At 43.1% G+C, this 17,819-nt stretch overlaps 1 protein-coding gene across 25 annotated transcripts in view; it reads right to left on the reverse strand.

Moving 5' to 3' along the window:
* Nucleotides 1-17,819, reverse strand: part of LOC129006839 (WASH complex subunit 2) — a 63,919-nt gene that overhangs the window by 19,709 nt on the left and 26,391 nt on the right. For 17 of the 25 annotated variants that reach the window (XM_063669836.1, XM_063669834.1, XM_063669838.1 and 14 more), the window contains 5 exons: nucleotides 15,953-16,080; nucleotides 13,677-13,763; nucleotides 9,601-9,702; nucleotides 7,279-7,410; nucleotides 3,472-3,641 (listed from right to left, as the gene is read on the reverse strand). In XM_063669836.1, coding sequence (XP_063525906.1) covers nucleotides 3,472-3,641; nucleotides 7,279-7,410; nucleotides 9,601-9,702; nucleotides 13,677-13,763; nucleotides 15,953-16,080 — 619 coding nt within the window. The remainder of the gene's footprint in view (nucleotides 1-3,471; nucleotides 3,642-7,278; nucleotides 7,411-9,600; nucleotides 9,703-13,676; nucleotides 13,764-15,952; nucleotides 16,081-17,819) is intronic. The other 8 variants (XM_063669840.1, XM_063669835.1, XM_063669832.1 and 5 more) reach the window with 1 other exon arrangement.

Raw genomic sequence — 17,819 nt, forward strand, 5'->3', positions numbered from 1 at the left:
TTAGTTGACCTTACGCAGTTGAAAGCAAACAGGAAAGACCTTTGAAATAGATGAAATCTGTCTCCAACAAATCACCAGCCTCTGTCCCTCCTGCCTCAGATTGCCCCTTTCCTGTTACTACCCAGTGCAGGTGCATCAGCTGTTACCTCTGCAAGGCACACGATGCCTGAGCCTTCCCAAGCAGAACATTCTCTCTCACTTCCTATAGCACAAAAAGAACCAAAGCAGACATGCCTATTTCCAGAACTGTCAGGAAGACGGTTGCCGAGAGAGATCACAGGGCCAGGATCAGCACTGGGAAATGACCCTGGGCCTGGCTTCTATTTCTTTTTCTTAGTAGCATTAATGAGACATAATTTACATACCATAAAATTCACCTTGTATTTACTTTATTTTTAATATTTATTTTACTTTTTAAGACAGGGTCTCACTCTACTGCCCAGGCTAGAGAGCAATGGCACAATCATATCCCACTGCAGCCTCAAATTCCTGAACTCAAGTGATCCTCCTGCCTTAGCCTCTCAAGTAGCTACGACTACAAGCACACGTCACCATGCCTGGCTAATTTTTTTACTTTTTTGGAGAGGCGAGGTCACTCTATGTTGCTCAGGCTGGTCTCAAACACCTGGCCTCAAGAGATCCTTCCACTTGGCCTCCCAATCAGTTAGGATTACAGGCATGAGCCGTTGCACATGGCCAGATTCACTCTTTTAAAGTGCATACTTCAATGGTTTTTTTAATATACTCATTGAGTTGTGCAATATCACTACAACCTAAATGCACAACATTATCATGACCCCAAAAAGAAACGCCATGCCTATGAGCCATCACTCTCCACTCCCCCTGCCCCACAGGCCCTGGCAACCACTAATCTACTTTCTGTCTGTATGGTTTAGCTATACGTTTCATATAAATGGAACAATACAATATGTGGTTTTCTGTGACCAGCTTCTTTCAAGTAAAACAAAATTTTCTAGGTTCATTCATGTTCTAGATGCATCACTACTTTATTCTTTTTTATTGCTGAAGAATACTCCATTGTATGGTTATACATTTTGTTTATCCAGTCATCAGCTGATGGACATTTGGGTTGTTTACACTTTTGGCTGTTATGACTAAGGCTGCAATAAACACTCATGTACAAGTTTTTATATGAACAACTAATTTCATTTCTCTTATGTATATACATAGGAATGAAACTATTATGTCATATGGTGACTCTATGTTTCACATTTTGAGGAAATGCCACACTACTTTCCAAAGTGACTACACCATTTTACGTTCCCACCAGCAGTGTATGAGGGTTCCAATTCCTCCACATCCTCACCTCAACTTCTTCTTGTGTGTATAAAGCTTCTTTTGAGATCTGATGAAGGTATGAATTATTTTCCATACACAAAACGTGACAGACAACTTCGGGAACAATAGGAGGTAGGATGTATCTGGAGCTGAGAAAGCATTCCTGAAAGCCAGGTATGGTGTGTGGCTGGAACCAGGACCCACAAACAAGATGAGGTTCAGACTGCCAGATTTATGACCTTGTGTGGGGTGGGGGTAGTGGACACTCATGGGAACAAGCTAACCTGGATACAGTGCAGAAAATGCTCAGCTGAGGGTGTTGGGGTATGAAGGTGGAGCCATGTCCACCCTCGACTCCCTATTTCTTCTCTTTCTCATCTGTTTAAAGTTAGGAAAGGCCTTTTTTTTTTTGAGATGGAGTCTCCCTCTGTTGCCCAGGCTGGAGTGCAGTGGCGAGATCTTGGCTCACTGTAACCTCTGCCTCCCGGGTTCAAGCGATTCTCCTGCCTCAGCCTCCCGAGTAGCTGGGATTACAGGTGCGTGCCACCACACCCAGCTCATTTTTGTATTTTTAGTAGAGACGGGGTTTCACCATGTTGGTCAGGCTGTTCTTCAACTCCTAACCTCGTGATCCGCCTGCCTCGGCCTCCCCAAGTGCTGGGATTACAGGCATGAGCCACTGCGCCCAGCCGGGAAGGCTTCTTAAGAAACAAGACTTACACTGAGTTTTGAAAGAAGGTGGCCAGGCAGCATAGGAAGAAGAATGTCCCAGGAGAGAGCAACAAAAATAAAGGAATGTACTATTTCCCTGCACTCACGATGCTAACTGGTAATACCTGAGGGCTCAGAATGTGACAGCTGTTGTGCTCAGCATTTCACATTTAGAGTCCATCTCATCATCCCAACAAACCGATGAGAGAAATGCTGTTTTTATTTTTGTTTAACAAATGAGGAAATTGAGGCATAGGGAAGTTAGGTAACTTGCCCAAGGTTATTCAGACAGGAACTGGCAGAATAAGAATTTAATATCAAGTTTCCAGAGCCTATATTCTAAATCAGAGACCAAAGATCATCCGAGTGTCAAGTTACAGAGGCCTAATGCAGAAATGGTGATGCTTGACAAGATCCGAGTATTTGGAGACAGAAACCTGAGGTACTTCTGAATCTATCAAATGACACTTAACCACACCAAAGCATAGGATTTACATGTCCAATCAGTTACTTCTTTCTGCTAATAACATTCAGGTGAATTTCAAAGTAATCATGTCAGGCTTTCAAAAGGAAAAAAAGTATTTGCAAGGAAGTAATTCTGAACCCATAAGCTAATCTGGCAGCATGTTATACCAACCACAGCCCATGCTCACTCTGAATATCCTACCAGCTTCAGTTCCAGCATTAATGGGGAGAGGCACCTAGGTCAGCTATGGGTTATCAGCCCCTGGCAGGATACTGCACAGCTCTACAGTGAACTTCTACCTAACAGGATGTGTTAAATGCTGAGCAGATTTCTATTCAAATAACAAAATTTTTTTTTCTTTTTGAGATGGAGTCTTGCTCCGTCGCCCAGGCTGGAGTGCAGTGGTGCCATCTCGGCTCACTGCAACCTCCACCTCCCGAGTTCAAGCCATTCTTCTGCCTCAGCCTCCTCAGTAGCTGGGACTACAGGCGTGTGCCACCACACCCGGCTAATTTTTATATTTTTTTAGTAGAGACAGGGTTTCACCATATTGGCCAGGCTGGTTTTGAACTCCTGACATCGTGATCCGCCCGCCTCGGCCTCCCAAAGTGCTGGGATTATAGGCGTGAGCCACCGCGCCTGGCCTAAAATAACTTTTAAGTAATCCTGACCAAACCTGACATACTTTAGAATAGCCCAGAGAAAAATCACAAACAAAAGATACCAAACTATACTCAAATCCCTGACAAACAAAGAAAAAGAATAAGGTTAAAAAATAATGATTGGGGAAGAAATTAGATAAGGATCCACGAAGACAAACATTTCCGGGTACTGAGGGAAAAGACGGTGCCATTGAAAAGCAAAGACATTCTCACTGGCACAATCACTATGTGATCCATGATTAGCAATCACCCAAGGAACTAGCTTGTGCATCAGATTCCTTTTCTTGTTACCAAGGACACGGAGTGAGGGACTCCTTCCAATGACTATCTCACCTGTCCTTGGCAATGGCAAAAAGATCATCTTCTTCGTCTTCCTCAAAGAGACTGGCCTTTTTCACAGCCTTGGCCTCCTGGCTCTGGAGGGTCCCAGAATCCCTGGATTCTCCTTTAGACCTGCTGTCAGATGCTGAGTGGGTCTGTGAAGCAGGAATATTCCATTGGTCCTTAAAACATAAAATATATATTAAAACTCCAGGCCGGGCGCAGTGGCTCATACCTATAATCCCAGCACTTTGGGAGGCCGAGGCAGGCGAATCACGAGATCAGGAGATCGAGACCATCCTTGCTAACATGGTGAAACCCCATCTCTACTAAACATACAAGAAAATTAGCTGGGCGTGGTGGCGGGAGTCTGTAATCCCAGCTATTTGGGAGGCTGAGGCAGGAGAATGGAGTGAACCCAGGAGGCAGAGCTTGCTGCGAACGGAGATCGCGCCACTGCACTCCAGCCTGGGGGACAGAGCGAGACTCTGTCTCAAAAAAAGAAAAAAAAGTCCAATGGCAATTTAGATTATAAAACATGGGGAGTAAAATAAAACTTATATTTGTTAAACTAAGTTATATTTAAACTAAGTATTAAACTTAGTGCATCAGTCTTGAAGAAAGCTCATGCCTAAGACTTTTCTTTGAACTCAAATCTAGACAGCTGGGTTCTCTGACCTCACAGAGCTTCTCATGATTTCCTCCTCCAACACCTGCCACGATTTCTCTTCCCACTGTGGTTCTACACTGTGTTACGACAAGCGACTTGTCTATTTCAGGGAATCAACATTAATTACAGAGGCTATAAGAAGGAAGCCAAATGTAAAAATACCAAGAACTCAAGAACTTCCAACTCCAGAGAAGAATATTTTAATTTTAAAAATCCTAAAGCAGATTGAAAAAAAAAAAAGTGTAAAAACTCACGCAACACATGTGAACAAGACACAATGAAAAACTGCTAGTAATCCTTTTACCACAAGTCTGAATGTGGCCTTTAGAAAGCATTTAAGGAAATTCTACTCGACTATGCTCACACCCCTTCAAATCAAAGAACTCCCAAGCACTTGCATAAGTGCTCTATCTCTGGAGTCTAGAGTCTTGCAAATCAAAGTGGAGTCCACAAGCCAACAGCAGATTATGCAGAATTTCAGTCCCTGCCCCTACTTTCTGAATCAGAGCCTGCATTTCACAGGGTGCCCAGGTGATTTCTTAAACATTAAGGTTTGAGAAGTGCTCCTCAATGTTTAGCAGTGACTAAACGCTGAAATCCACTAGAGAGCATCACAAAACTCCAATGACAAGGCTGTACCCCAACCCGATTAATTCAGAATCTCTGGAGCTGGGATCCACTAACAGCACTCCTTTGGTCTTTTCTCTTTTTTTTTTTTTCCTTTTTTGAGACAGAGTCTTGCTCTGTGGCCCAGGCTGGAGTGCAGTGGCACGGTCTCAGCTCACTGCAACCTCTGCCTCCCGGGTTCAAGTGATTCTCTTGCCTCAGCCTCCTGAGTAGCTGGGATTACAGCCACGCACCACCACGCCCAGATAATTTCTGTATTTTTTAGTAGAGATAGAGTTTTCCCATGTTGGCCAGGCTGGTCTCAAACTCCTAATCTCAGGTGATCCGCCCACCTCGGCCTCCCAGAGTACTGGGATTACAGGCGTGAGCCACCGTGCCCGGCCTGTCAGCACTCTTTTAAGTTCCCCATGGATCCCAGTGAGCGGCCGAAGTTGACAGTCTTTGTTCTAGGACAAGCTTGTCCAACCTGTGGCCCACGGGCCACACACAGCCCAGTGTGGCTTTGAATGCGGCCCACCACAAATCTGTAAACTTTCTTAAAACATTATGGGATTTATGCATGAACCTTTTTTTTTTTTAGTTCGTCAGCTATTGTTAGTGTTAGTGTTAGTGTTAGTGCATTTTATGTGTGACCCAAGACAATTCTTCTTCTTCCAGTGTGGGCCAGGGAAGCCAAAAGACTGGATGCCCCTGTTCTAGAACCTTGGCTATCTTTCCTCTTCGTGTCTTTTTGCTCCAAGCTTTAGCTAATGTTTTTATTTTCCCTGAACCACTATAATACTCTAGTAGGAGCAACTACACTGATGTCTGGCTGTTGCTACAGGGGGAACAACCACTGACAATGTTTAAAAGAAAAAAACTGGATAATCCATCATAAATTCATACATTTGAGTAGAAAACACAAATTATATATGCTTGGGAGTTCCTTGATGTGAAGGCATGAGCACAGCTGGGTGGGAATTCCTTAAACACTTTCTAAAGGTCAGACTCAGACTTTTGTAGTAAAAGGATTACTAGCAGTTTTTCATTGTGTCTTGTTCACATGTGTGTTGCATAAGCTTTTTTTTTGAGACGGAGTTTCACTCGTTGCCCAGGCTGGAGTGCAATGGCGTGATCTTGGTTCACAACAACCTCCATCTCCTGGGTTCAAGTGATTCTCCTGCTTCAGCCTCCTGAGTAATTGGGATTACAGGCATGCACCACCACAACCGGCTAATTTTTTTGTATTTTTAATAGAAACAAGGTTTCTCCATGTTGGTTAGGCTGGTCTCGAACTCCCAACCTCAAGTGATCTGCCTGCCTCAGACTCTCAAAGTGCTGGGATTACAGACGTGAGCCACCATGCCTGGCCACATAAGCTTTTAATACATTTTTTTTGCAATCTGCTTTGGAATTTTTAAATTGCTTTCAATAAGAACATGAACATATCTATGACTTATATCCACTTCACCCCCTCCTAACTTGCCTACAATGTTAAAAAAAAGAGGAATTATTATAACACAGGAAGATGTTTAATACTCAGGATTTTTTATATCATCATATTTAAAGTCTTTTTCTGCACAGCTAAATCTGATTCCCTGCTACTAAATCTGATTGAGTTAGCAACTAAACTAACTGATTTGGTAATATCTATCCAGATCACAAACAGAAATATTGCTAAGACTCCCTCAAAAAGGAGTTTAACCTCAATAGGTAACTCCTCCTAACTATAGTTCTAAATTAATGAAACACAGTAGTCATTTAACAAGATACTAGTATATATGGCCATTGGGGTATACGGGAAATGCTACCTCAAAATATGACACCTTGGCATTTGAGAAAACAGAAGCAGAAAGGTCTCTCTGACCTTTCCCTGGCCCTTCTCCTCTGAAGCAGGACATAGAAGAATCCTCTAACCCTCTCTGGAGTAGGTCATAAGACCTTCATTCCAGTCCTCCCTATTCCCAGAGGAAAGGAGCCTCCTTATTTGTAAAGATGCAGAGAATGATCTGACCACGCAGGCCTTGCTGAGCTCCCCCAGCTTATTCCCATCAGGTCACACCCCTTTCATCTAATCGTGCTTCTCCGACACTGTCTGCTTCTTCATCAGACAGCATAAAATCGACACAGGATTTCCTGTTTCACTTGAGTTTTTCTTTCTGAAGGCTCCTATGTCTGGTAAAACTTATCTTAAGTAAACTTGCACACTTTTCTCTGGTTAATCTGTCATTTGTTCTAGGGGACTTGACCATGAACCTAGCGATGGGTGAGAAATCATTTCTCCCCTAGCCAGCCTAACTCATTTGAAGGAGCATACATTATCGTGTGGGACTCATACTTATTCCTAACCATTTTGAAGAGATTCATCTTTAAATTAATATATTACATTAAATGTCTTCCTTCAGAAAAGACAATCTTGTGAACATCGCCTTTGGTGACTGAACATCACGAGACATAAAACAGGTAGAAAAAGACTTGGGATGGCTTTAACTCTTAAATCCCATGAAATAATCCCCTCTTCTTTAGGAGAAACCTCAGCTCACCTCCTCATCACTGCTGAACAACAGGGCAGATGCTTTCTTTTTGGAGAGCTCGGAGGCTTTTGCTTTCTCTTCTCCCTGAGCTTGTAGAGACAATGTCTGCCTCTTAGCAGCTGTACCCCCAAAAAGATTATCCTAGAAAAGCAAATGGCAGAAAGGCAAGACAACTTTATAATCAGAAAACATAGGATGTCCTCCTATATCAAACTGTTAGGAAGTTAAGTCTCCAGTCAGGTATACAAGTAACACCTCTGGTGGAGAAAAACCACAAAATGCTAGTAAATTCCAAACTACAGCCTTTTCTCACTGCACCCACAGAAGGGAAAGAGATTACCATAGAACTCGAAGGCAGAACAGCTGGGAAGAAGCAGGAGAACAACATGTGAATGAGATCACGAAGTACAAGGAGAAACCGAGCCCCATCCAGTTGCCCTGTGGGCAAGTGCCTCTCTGCTCATTTCAGGGGGTTACAGCCTGCAACAGGCATGGGAGCCCCCGCGGCAGCCAGAAACTCACACTGTCCTCTCCACGAATGAGAAACCAGAACAATGGCTCAAAGGAGAGAACTGGGGGTCTGTCTCCACTCCTTTACAGGTCAGAAAGACATACACCTGGGATGGAGGGAAGGCATGACTTGTGTTTCTCATTAGTTTCAAAGAGATTCTACAAAGTGAAGAAACAGTTTACTAAATAAAATTGCTGGTGTACTAAATTTAATGGCATTTGTAAATTCTTCTGTGGTCAAGCACTCCCCAAGAGTTTTATTTATTAAGGTGCTTTTATTCAGATAAGGGGAACAAAAGCATCAGAGGGCCTGAGTCTGAGTTAGGATGGACAAACTCTTAACAGCAGGTGAACAGCCCTGGAATGTGAAGATGGATGAAGGGAGTGTCTTCCTGGATGAAGTCTCCTTTAAGGAGAGTGCGGTAGTGTAGGACAGGCCAGGAGAATAATGAGCTGGTGTCCATTGGGGATGCTAATGACAGAGCTCACATTCACTATGCACTTACTATGTGCCGGCACTCTGCAAGAGCTTCACACTAGTAGTTACAGCTGCCACAATGACCCTACTCACTGTTAAGCCACATGAGCTTAAGGAAGGTTAAGTTGCTTGCCCCAGGTCCCTGGTTTCCAAGTGGTAGAGCTGGGATATGAACCCAGGGGTCTGATGGCAAAGCCTATGAGCTCACCACTGCCCAGTACTGCATAAGAGTTAAGGTTTGGGTTGTCTTCTCTCTTATTTCTCTTCCCCACTGTGCTCTCTCCAGCCAGAATGGGAAAGAAAGGCAATGGACAGGACATGGCTGTCTTCTCCTTTGTATCTCCACTTGATCCAAAACATTCTTGTAGGTCATTGGGTATACATTGATCCATCATCTAGACTAAAGTACAGCTGACCCTGAATGACACAGGTTTGAGCTGCACAGGTCCACTTCTACACAAATGTTTTCTCAGTAATATGTTGAAAATTTTTTTGGACATTTGCAACAATTTGAAAAATCTTGCAGACAAACCATGTAGCCTAGAAATATCATAAAAAAAATAAGGAAATGCTAGATATGTCAGGAATACAAAAATACATAAATAGACACTATACTATTTATATGTTAATCACCTGTTTATGTTATCCATGAGGCTTCTGGTTAACAGTAAGCTGTTAGTAGGTAAGTTTTTGGGAAGTTAAGAAATTATATATGGATTTTTCACTGCAATGTGGAAGTCAAAATAACCTCCACACTGTTAAAGGGTCAATTGTATTTCTCAAAGGCAGATTTCTAAAAATAAAACCTGTAGGTTTCACTCCATAAGAACTGTGTCTAGAGGCCGGGCACGGCGGCTCATACCTGTAATCCTAGCACTTAGGGAGGCCGAGGCAAGCAGATCACCTGAGATCAGGAGTTCAAGGCTAGCCTGGCCAACATGGTGAAACCCTGTCTCTACTAACAATACAAAAATTCACCGGGCATGGTGGTGTGTACCTGTAGTCCCAGCTACTTGGGAGGTCGAGGCAGGAGAATCACCTGAACCTGGTTGCAGTGAGCCAAGATCGTACCACTGCACTCCAGCCTGGGTGACAGAGAAAGTCTCCAACTCAAAAAAAAAAATCCTGCATCAAGAATCTAACGTCTTCTCCATTGCACAGCTAGGAAAATATAAGGAAGAAGTCACTGAAATAAAAACAAATATTTTTGTGATATAAACTTCAGGTAGCCTGACTGCTTCTCTACCACCTTTTGCTAGTATATGAGCCTCTGGGTAGAAAGTTACATCAACAACCGTTTTCTCCTAATCTAAATTATCTAGTGTTACAATAACAATGTTTACCTCTTCATCTTCATCTTCAAACAGGGAAACCGACGTGGGGAGCTTGCCAGGCAGCAGAGGCGCACCTTTTAACTTACTCGCACTTTGAGAAGAAAACAAATCCTGTTGGATTGAAATTAAAGTTGCTGGTTAACAGGAATATCAGTTTTTAAAATATCAGGTCAGTATAAAACACAAGTGACTCAGACATGACAGCTGCCATGTGTCTAGGCTTCTTTCCTTAGAGGGAAGGTGGCTCAGACAGAGTCCTTAATGGGATAGGCCTCAGGGTCTGTGTAGGGTGTGTGCAGTGGCACTAAGGAGGAGGAGAGCTACAGGATCTGGTGGCCTCGCAGAGCCCAGGGGCTTCTGTATTCCCACCTTAATGTCAGAAGGCAGGAAGAAGTTTTTGAATCAATTTCCTATACCATGCTAAAAAAATAAATATATAAGCATGGCTTCCCATTACTGTTTGAAGAATCAGAGATTAGGGTCAATAAAGAAACAGGGGCTAGATTCCCAAATTAATGGAGCTACAACTATTTTATTTAGTAACACCCTTCTCTCCTGAGATTATGACTTACTTCTTTTTCTTTCTTTTGAGACGGAGTCTTGCTCTGTTGCCCAGGCTGCAGTGCAGTGGTGCAATCTCGGCTCACTGAAAGCTCTGCCTCCCGGATTCACGCCATTCTCCTGCCTCAGCCTCCTGAGTAGCTGAGACTACAGGCACCTGCCACCCAGCCTGGCTAATTTTTTTGTATTTTTAGTAGAGACAGGGTTTCACCATGTTAGCCAGGATGGTCTCGATCTCTTGACCTTGTGATCTGCCCGCCTCGGCTTCGCCAAGTGCTGGGATTACAGGCTTGAGCCACCACACCCAGTCGACTTATTTGTTTTAAATAAATACAAATTAAACTTGTATTTTTAAATGTCTGCTAGTCTACTTAGCTTAACTATAGGTATACGATGTTGCCAACGAGGATAAGACCCAGTAGATTCTAAAGAAACTTTCAGCCCGGCGCTGTGGCTCATGTCTATAATCCCAACATTTTGGGAGGCTTGGGCAGGCAGATCACCTGAGGTCAGGAGTTCAAGACCAACCTGTATTAATTTTGTAAAAATACAAAATTAGCCAGGCGTGGTGGTGGGTGCCTGTAATCTCAGCTACTCAGGAGGCTGAGGCAGGAGAATTGCTTGAACCCGGAAGGCGGACGTTGCAGTGAGCCGAGATCCCACCACTGCACTCCAGCCTGGGCAAAAAGAGTAAAATTTCATCTCAAAAAAGCTAAAAAATATAAAAATCAAGAAACTTTCAAAATGTTATAAAACTTCAGCTTATCCTGCAAAGAAAGACCTGCAAGTTGAGCTACATGAAGTAGAAACATAAAATGAGACATCTATTCCCTTGGGAAGATAAACTTCACTACACAAGAACCGAACAATTAAACAGGACAAGAACATATTTTCTAAGACCTCTTTGGACAGTTTTTTTTTTAAATTATGGGGTTGCTTCTACTCCTAAATATAGACCTAATGAGTTCACTAAGTGAGATCTCCTCCACACAGTGGTTTTCCCCTGTGCTCCCCGGAGTCCCATGGGTTTATTTAGACAGAAGAGGCCACGTGGGGGATTCCAGGCATCCCGTGACCCTCCTGCATGTTACACAATGGCAAGAGAAAGGGTTCTGCTGTTCTAAGAAAATGAAAGTAAACCAAAGCAAAGAACAAAAACAAATGTCAACATCATAGTTTTGGACCCTTAACTAATACCTTTCTTATTAGTGCAAGAAAATACACTCCATTACCTCAAATATGTTCCCCCAAAATGACTTCACAGGGCAAGCTTCAGCCTCACACTTGAAATATAGAGAAAGGAGTCAGGACGCATTCCTTCGGGTCCAAAGCTTTAACTCTTAGACTGCCTTAGTTTTACTTCTCCTTGCCTCAGAATCCCAACAATATCCAATAAAAACATTCACTCTATGATGACACACATGGGGCAAAGCCTTTGGTAGGGTTTTCACACAAGTCCGAGAGTTCATTTACACTCCCACCATCAAGAAGGGGAGCCTACAGCCCCTCCCCATGAACCTGGATGGGCCATTGTGACCATCTTGAGTAACAGATGAAGCGAAAGGAACACCGTTGACTTCCAAGGCTGGAACACAGAAGGCGACATGGCCTCCATCGGGCTCTCTCTGAGGACTCTCCCCTACAGCCCTGAGCCAACATATAAGAGGCCCGGCTTCCCTGACTACATGCTGGGAGCCACACAGGGCTAGTGAGAGGTGTCCCAGGGGCCCCAGTGCCCAGGCACCAGACATATGAATAAGGTGATCCTCAGCCCAGCCACCTTCAGACACAAGAGACCCTCAGTGACAATGGCCTAGCTAAGCCCAGTGAACCTCTCGAACTGTAAGACAACAAAACTATGGGTGTTATAAACCACTAGGTTTTGGAGTTACTTGTTTCATAGCAACAAATAACCAGAACACCTCGTAAGTCACTGAAATTGCTTACATTTGGTTTTCTTTCTAGTCAACAATTACTGGATGGCTTACAACATGCCAAGCACTGGTATTAAGGACAGGGTGTTAGGGATACAAACAGGGAATAAAAAGTCCTGTCCTCGTGGCATGTACTTTAGTGGGAAGTAGAGACAATGAATAAATACATTGTCCCTGGCAACACATGCTGTGGTAAACAGTGAAATAGGAAAGAGAACCAGGAGCACAGGGTGGTATGTGCTAGCAGGCTTCCTGTTGTGTGTATTTCATCAGGGAGGCCTCACAGAGAAATCGAAGAGTGAGGAAGCAAGCTGGATTCTGGGAACAGCATTTCTCAAAGTGGCAGGGTCCGGTGCAAAGACCCCGAAGTGCAGCTGTGGGTGACACACGGGATCCATGACATGAGGATAAGATGGTAGAGACCCCATCATGCTGTTTCTCAGGGGTCAGGGTTGTGACTTGACTGGACTGTGGTTAATTCCCATGTTTTGTACACTCGCCTTCAGTGAAATAATAGCCTCAAAGGTATTCTTTACGTCAAGGGCAATCAACTCTTACTTCCAAAGGGTTCCATGTTCATCCTTGCTGTGAGTGCAAAGCCCAACCATGAGAGCCTAACCTAGAGCCCACAGCTTCTTGAAATACATGTAAGTTTCTGCCATGTCCACATATTTTTCTGTAAAAGGGGCTTATTATTTCCCATTACATTCTCACACAGTTCTGTGATCTCCTAAAAGGCTAACTTAAAATTGGATCTAAGACAACCTAGGCCTGAGAGACTCAGGAAAAGCAGTGAAATTCTGAGGGGTGGTTCTAAGGTGCCTGGAGGGACCAAAGCAACCTATGAACCAGGGTCCCACAGGCTGTTAGTGGTCTCAGTCTTGACAAGACAGATGGCTATGCCAGAACCCATCTGCTACAGTATTAAGCCACGGTCTAGTTAGTGAGAATGTGAATAAAGGAAGTAGCATGGTGACCTCCACTCTGGTGCAAGCTCCTCATCACATCATGAGCCCATTAAGAGTTTAAAATCTGAGCATCCTAAAGAGAGAGTATTTTCATCCCAGGAAATGTAAATACAGTCCAACCCAAAAGTGAAAAGTATTGTAAACATATTGCTTTCTAAAGACCCTGTGCTCTCAAGAGATTATTTTTTATTCATTTATTTATTCTGAGACGAAGTCTCACTCTGTCACCCAGGCTGGAGTGCAATGGTGTGATCTCGGTTCATTGCAACTTCTGCCTCCCGGGTTCAAGTGAATCTCCTATCTCAGCCTCCTGAGTAACTGGGATTACAGGCTCGCACCACCATGCCCAGCTAATTTTTGTATTTTTAATAGAGACAGGGTTTCATCATGTTGGCCAGCCTGGTCTCGAACTCCTGACCTCAGGTATCCGCCTGCCTTGGCCTACCAAAGTGCTGGGATTACAGGCATGAACCACCGCTCCTGGCCTCTAGAGACAATTTTTAAAGAACTGGAGTACTTAACAAAAAGTCTTATAACTCTATTGAGAAAAACCTGATTCAGAAATAGTTTCTATGTCATATCCATAGACCAATACCCACAACTAAGCAAAAGAATTCCATACCTCAGAGTCCTCCTCATCTGAAAATAAGCCTTTTTGAGTCTTTGTTTCTGACGAGGGCTTGAGATTTTTGCTGGAAGGTAAGCTAACCTTTGTGGGAGGGCAGAAAAAAAGAAAAAGAAAAATTAAGCATTAACACATAAGATACCCAGAAAACAGGGTTTTACTCAATCAACCATTTAGAAAACGCACGGAGTCTCTGCTGTGATAGGCAACAAACTAAGGGGGCTGTTAAGAGAACAGCAAGACAAACAGAGGACACTTCTGGTGTATCAGGGAGCAGGACACACTGCCTGGGTCAATGGGTGCACAGATGGGACATATGCAAGGAGAGACAGCCTGGAAAGACAGGCTGCCTGACGGGCCTGACAGGTTCTGAATGCTGGGCCTTAGGTGGTCGGCAGGAGAAAGTCAGGGTTTCACAGCCAGGACATGACATGATGAGACAAACTGTAGAAAGAGGAGGGACCAGCTGTGCAGGACAGCAGTGAAAGGTCAAGCAGTCAGAAGGGCTTAAAGACTGCGGGGGACACACGCACTGGCCAAATGCAGGTCAATCTGAGCATCAAAAAGAATGATGGTCTGGCCAACATGGGGAAACCCCGTCTCCACAAAAAATACAAAAATTAGCAGGGCATGGTGGCGCACGCATATAGTCCCAGCTACTTGGTAGGCTGAGGCTGGAGAATCACTTGAACCCAGGAGGTTGAGGCTGCAGTGAGCTGTGATTGCACCACTACACTCCAGCCTGGGCAATAGAGCAAGACCCTGTCTCACAAAAAAAAAAAAAAAAAAAAAAAAGCAGAAGAATGATGGTAATGGATTATCATCTACACTGAAGAATGAATCCATGATCCCAAAGCAATACTAAAAATCGGGGAAGGAGAGGGAGAGAAAGAACTTCATTCAGAAGAATGCCAAATAATAAGAAATACAGAATTAAAAAAATAGTGGTTTATGCCCATTAACAGATTAACTGAGTCAAGAAAAGATCATCAGTGGATTTTCAAAACACCAAGTAAAAGGCTGGGAGAGAACAGGTATTCACACTGTGTTCAACTATCACTTTAGAGATCAACTTAGCAATGGCAAAAGAGAACAGGGTACCTTTCCAATGAAGCAGTGTGGTGGGCACCCTAACAACCAAGTGACAAACGTGTCTGAATGAGGCAGACGGTGGACGTGATGTGTCTTGGGAGGTGATCCAATGAGAAGTGCACAACCCTGCCTGCTTCTATTCTTGCCAAAAGTGCTGACTCTGAATCTATTCATAGGAAAATAATCAAGCAAATGCACGAGACACATTCTACAAGACAAGTGGCTGGACATTAAAAAAAAAAAAAAAAAAAAAGATGTGTGAGGTGTTGCTCTAGATTAAGGAGACCAAAGAGACAGGACAACCAAATGCAATGCAGACACACTGCCCGAATCCTGGATTTCTTAGAACAAAAAAAAATCAAAATACACAAAGATACTATAAAGCAGGGGTCCCCAACCCTGGGCTGCAGACCAGTCCATGGCCTGTTAGGAGCCGGGCCGCACAGCAGGAGGTGAGGTGAGCAGCAAGCATTACTGCCTGAGCCCCTCCTCCTGTCAGATCAGCGGCAGCATCAGATTCTCATAGGAGGGCAAACAAACCCTATTGTGAACTGTACATGCGAGGGATCTAGGTTGCAAGTTGCACTCTCCTTACGTCCCTAATGCCAAAAAGGTTGGGCATCACTGCTGTAAATGGCATTTTGGGGACAAGAGAGGAAATTACAATATAAACTATATGCGAGATAATTTTAAATCTGTATTCTATTTGTTGGGGTGATTTTACAAAGACATTCTGGGGCAACTGGAGCAATTCTAACACAAACTAGATATTAGATTCTACTATAGAATTACTGTTGGTCTCACAGCTGTTGATAATGGCATTGTGCTTATACGGAAGTCTTTTCAAGAGAGGCTTAATGAAATATTTAGGGGTAGAATGTCACAATGACTACATGGAAACAGTTCCATGCAGCAAACAGTTCAAACAACTTACATGCAAATAGTTCAGGAAAAAAATAGGTATGTAACAAGGTTTACATCCATAAAGTGTTTGCCAAAACCCTAAGAACTGATCAATCTGGGTGGTAGTTATTTGGGTGTTCACTGCAATGTTCTTTCCACTTTCTGTTTGAAGTTCTTCAATATGAACGTGAAAGGAAACAATACTTCCCTCTGGGTTCCGGATGAATTATTAAAATGCTGCAGATCAATGCTCCTGCGTTGTCTTCCCTCCTGCTCACCTTTTTTTCTGCTCTTGCTTTATTTTCATCTGTCTGACTCACAGTGGCTTCTGGCAATGTTACAGCTTTTTCTTTGAACAGATCTCCTTCATCGTCACCAAAGATATCGGCAGTGGATTGGACTTTGCCTTTAAAAAATACCAAGGCATAAAATGACACTAACGTCAAACATCCTATCACAAAATTCACAGATTAAAAAATTCTTCCCTCCCGAAGAATAAACATAAAAAGTTATGTTGTTTCTTGATTAAAGAAATAATAAGTGGAACTATACTCTTCCCTTGCAATTTTTCAAAGAGCATAGTAGCAGTTCAGTTGAAAGACAGAACAGATAGTTTATCCACGTGGCTGACATGCTTATCCAAGCAGCCAACTCCTGTGCTTAGAGTAGCTTGGACTGGCTTACAAGGTGAAGAGAGATCTAGAGGAAGAAAGATCATTTAAGAGGGCCACCAAGTCAATCATCTAAGGAATCTGAGAAATGAAGGCTTGGCTCCTGCTTTAAAAAAAATCAAACTGTACAAAAGCAGATAAAAGCAAATAATGAAATCCCCTCATAATTCCACCAGTCTACTCAAACAAGATGAACACTGGGAACAGTTCAGCATACATGCTTCTAATTCCCCCAAAGGATGTACTAATGAATTAACACTAGTTATTTACAAATAAGGCTATAAATAAGAAGATAATTTGAACAATATGTCTTACCATTTGTGTTTTCCACTCAATGTACCTATAAAATCTTCCCAAGTCAATAAGCGTAGACCCCTTTCTTTTTAACAGTCACAGAATATTCCACTGAATAGAAGGGCCATAGCTTACTCTACTGATAAGTATTTGGGTGGTTTAAAACCTTTCATCACGATAAGCACTGCTGTACCGAATGGGGCATGTGTTGCTGAAATGAGGTCACTGACTCATGAATGTCCGAAGAGACTAGGAGTTGTCAAAGAAAGCAGCATCAATTTACTAGTGATTCTAAATCAGTTCTCAAAGATATCCACTAAGTAAGAGCCCTGTGGAGCTACAAAAAGCACTACTACCTTCATTCACTGTCATCTTCACCGAGACCTGCGTGCATTCTACATCCGTTTGCACTCTTTCTAGATTAACTAGGCTATCGTTTTCCCTCACACTTCGGCTTCCATCCTTACTTCCTACACCTAACACTGGAAAAGGAGAGTGAGTCCAGACAGCCGGCTTCTAAATGCATTCTGGTTTCACCCATTCCTATGCCATCTTTTTTTATTTTTTCAAGTTGCTGAAAATCATGTGCACCTTAGGAATCTACCTTTCTTTTCTGGAAGAGCAGTCAATGGATCTAAGTCTTGCTATTCCAAGTGTGATCTACAGACCATGAAGCTTGCTGGAAATGTAAATTCTCAGGCTCCACCCTGGACCTACTGAATCGGAATCTTCATTTTGACAAAAGCCCCTGGGAGATTCATCTGCACATTTAAAAACAAATGATTTACAGGAATGACTTCAGGACATAGGACTTACATCTAAGAGGAAAAGAGAGGAGAATGCCAAAGTGGCCAAGGGGATGAAAACTCCATCACCTGAGGAAAGACCAAGGCCACCTGAGCTTTTTGGCAGAGAAACGAGAAGCTGGGAAATAAACGGCCAGCACATAACATGCTGCTCATGTAATTGACTAAGGTTGGCTGGAAGAAAGGATGATTAAAACTTTACAATACCAAAGGTCAGAACTGGAAATTGCAAGCAAAAATTATAGGGAAAAGGATTTCAGCTCTCTATAAGGAAAATAATCATAGTAATTAGCTTACAGAGCAGAAAGGATTGGGTCATAAAACAGACCTCCCAGGCACCACACCTATGTACGTACAGACACAACTCAATGACA

Source organism: Pongo pygmaeus, chromosome 8 (assembly GCF_028885625.2).
Source record: "Pongo pygmaeus isolate AG05252 chromosome 8, NHGRI_mPonPyg2-v2.0_pri, whole genome shotgun sequence".
Classification (NCBI taxonomy): Eukaryota; Metazoa; Chordata; class Mammalia; order Primates; family Hominidae; genus Pongo; species Pongo pygmaeus.